The 3,463-nt window shown below is 34.9% G+C and overlaps 1 protein-coding gene across 1 annotated transcript; it reads right to left on the bottom strand.

The window, feature by feature from the left end:
* Nucleotides 1-2,261: 2,261 nt before the first annotated feature.
* On the bottom strand, nt 2,262-2,639 carry LOC129892777 (uncharacterized). The gene has a single exon (XM_055968330.1). It carries the CDS (start codon nt 2,637-2,639, stop codon nt 2,262-2,264), a length of 378 nt encoding a protein of 125 aa, XP_055824305.1.
* Nucleotides 2,640-3,463: the final 824 nt, after the last annotated feature.

The raw sequence follows: 3,463 nt of genomic DNA, 5'->3' as shown, positions 1-3,463 counted from the left end.
CAATCACAATCACAACATAATCCACAATGAACAGTTCACACACTTGCATAATGAAGTAACAGGTTCATTGCAAACAATTGGTCACAATAATTATTTCATTAGGTTCATTGTATCTTCCCTATTCACATTCATGCATGTTATACTATCACTGCAGTTAACAAGCACATATAACACAGGCAGAAAAATAAACAATCACCTACCTCGAAACCAAGCTTGCATACTCTTAAGGAACTTGTGCTTTCCCTTTTCGGAGTCTCTTGGTTTGTTCTTGGTCTAAAACAAATAAAAAACACAAGGAATCAATGAACAATGGCTTAAGTTACCCGAATTATATCAGAATACTAACTCTTGGTCAAGTTCATGATCTTATTATCCAACTAGGGCCTTTTCCATCTTTAAACTCAGGCCAAGAACCCTCCTTTATGATAATTACTATGGATTCTAGGTTCTAAGAATCAAATACAAGTTAGGGGAGTATTTAACTTACCTTTAAAGCGAGAATCGGTGGAAAATTGAAAAGAAATTGCCCTAGGTTGTCCCTTATCTCTAACAAGTGAAACTGGAGAAGTAATTTCCTTTTTGGAACTTTTACCTGTTTAAATCGCGACTGGCCCTCAATAGAGGGATCAACCAGCCATAATGAGAATAATCCTACCATGGCAGATTGCACGGAAAGAGAGACTCAGAATTTGAGTCCCAAGCCCCCATTTCGCAATATACCATCAATCAGTGGCAGAGCCAAAATTTTCATTCAGGGGGTTCGAAATATGAAGAAGTAAATACGTAAGAATTACAGGATAAAAAGCAAAGTAAAGTGCCCTCTAAATTTAACCCACCTTCCCTTTTTAATATTTCCCCCCATCTTTTCTATTCACCATCGGGCCTTTTTTAAAAAATACTGTGCTTTTTTTTACCTCTCATTTTGCAGTGTCCTACTTTATTTTAAACTCTTTTTTTCTTTCAAATTAATACCTCCAAAAACATAATTTTTTAAAGAAGAGATGTAATGATTGAATTATTAATACTATAATATATATATTTAGTACTCAATAACGATAAAAAATAAAATTAAAAAGTATTGAACAACATCAATATTTATAGGTTGAGCGATAAAAGATATAGCTAAAAAGAACAAGCTATATAACTCGATAACATAAACGGTAAAAGTTGACAAAACACAAAAATTTTGTAGCTGTAAAACTAGTCAAATGTAAAAATCTTTTAAACAAACGTGACATAAAATAAATAAAAAGAGATATACATATTGTGATTTTTTTCTTAGCTGAGAAGTGTGTTAATATTTAAAATCAATTAGAAATTATAGAAATGTTGCTAGGGCTTTAAACTAATATTGAGAGCATCGAAAGAAAGAGAATTGAAATATTTTTCATTTCAATTATGTGAAAAATCCCTCACATAATATTTTAGATCTAATAATTATACTTGAGTAAAATAAAAAATACTAGCAATTCAAATAATAAATACATACAAATATACGCTAACTAAAAATGGAGAAAACCCCTTGTTATTCATTAAAAATGAAAAGGAGTAAAGGACTAAGAAAGATCATTGCTTATTAAAAATGAAAAAGGAGTGAGAAAAGATCAAACTTAAAAATAAAACTTCAAAATATGTTGTTAGGGGGATTTGAACACGCAACCTCGAAGACAAGTTGAACCCCCTAAACATTGAGCTACACCTTTTAGTAGTGTAGAGGTGGTTCATTTAAGGTTATATATTTATAATATTCATATTTGACCTTATATATACAATATAATTTTCCGATCGAGGGGGTTCTACCTCCCACTTAGATCCTCCCCTGCCACCAATCCTTGAAGTTTTAAAACAACTTTTTCACGCCAAGATCAATTATGAGAGTTATACTCGTTCTAATTCGATTCCGCAAAGCCGTACAAGCTCCTTAAATGTCTTGGATATCAACTGATCAAACTCATAATTTAACCATCTATCCATTACTAGATTACTACAGACCTCTCCTAGCTCAGATTTCGTCCAAGTCTGGTCTAAGCTCAAAATTCTCATGTTACTACTCAAAAATTTTCTGGCCCAAATTCCTCCTCCATTGACATCCATAACGATGGAAAAATGTCATTAAAATAGATATCAATTTACCACTCGTCCTTGAGTGACCAAAATAGGAAAACTAGGCTAAGACAAAAATAGAGTAGTACCTGAATCATCAAACAACTAGGGATACTCGTCTCACATGTCCTTCTCGGTTTTACAAGTGACTTCCTCAATTAGATGATGCTTCCATTAAACCTTTTCACCGACTTAATATCTTTGGTCCTCAGCTTTCGGACACCACGATTAAGAATAGCAATCGGTTCTTCTTCATACTGAAGATCCTTGTCCAATAAGACTGAGTTCCACTTGATGATATAATCTCCATCCTCATGGTACTTCTTCAACATGGATACATGGAATATTAAATGGACTCCATATAGGTTAGGCGGTAGAGCCAACCTATACGCCTTTGGTCCTACACAATCAAAAATCTCAAATGGGCTATTGTAGCGAGGACTAAGCTTGCCCTTCTTATTGAATCTCATCACACCCTTTATGGATGACATCTTCAGAAGAACCTGTTCACCCGACTGAAATGTTATATCCCTCATCTTGCGATTTGCATACTCTTTCTGTCGACTCTAGGCTACTAGAAGCTTAGCTTGGATACTTCTTACCTTATCCTGAGCATTCTTTACCAAATCAACCCCCAAATGTTTCACATCTCAAGCCTCAAATCACCCAATTACATCTCCTCCCATAAAGTACTTCAAATAGTGCCATGTCAATGCTGGAGTGATAACTATTGTTATAGGAGAACTCACACAAAGGTAGGAATTTATCCCAATGTCCTCCAAAATAAATTACACATGCCAATATTTCAACACTTGAATTGTTCTATCCGACTGCCATCAGTATGTGGATGAAAGGTTGCACTAAAAATGAGTTGAGTGCCTAACTCCTTATGCCTAACTCCTCGTGCAATTTTCCCTAAAACTTCAATATAAACTACATACCACGGTCTGAGATGATAGAAAGGGGCACCCCGTGCAATCCTACTATCTCCTTCACATAAATATTTTGCCAACTACTGAGTATTATAATCCACTTTAATCAGAATAAAGTCGGTTGACTTCGTCAATTTGTCAATCACAACTCAAATGGAGTCAAATTTTCCCAAGGTCTTAGGAAGACCCATCATAAAAGTCATAGATATTTGTTCCTAGTTTCATTCAAGAATGGGCATCCTCTAAAGTAAACCAGTAGGACTTTAATGCTCATACTTCACTTGCTGACAGTTTTGAAACTTAGCCATAAACTCGACTGTCTTTCTTTATGTTAGGCCACCCATCCAATTTAGTCAACTATGCCCGCTTCTATGGGTGGTTACTCAGGGACTCCAAAGTAGAATCCTACTCAAGATGGTTAGAGATCT

This window comes from Solanum dulcamara, chromosome 6 (genome assembly GCF_947179165.1).
Source record: "Solanum dulcamara chromosome 6, daSolDulc1.2, whole genome shotgun sequence".
NCBI lineage: Eukaryota > Viridiplantae > Streptophyta > Magnoliopsida > Solanales > Solanaceae > Solanum > Solanum dulcamara.
The sequence above is the reverse complement of the archived record's forward strand: the minus strand, read 5'-3'. Positions and strand labels throughout refer to the sequence as shown.

Excerpts from the sequence above, each read along its gene's own strand:
- LOC129892777 (XM_055968330.1), bottom strand. The coding sequence starts at position 2,639 with ATGAGGGATATAACATTTCAGTCGGGTGAACAGGTTCTTCTGAAGATG.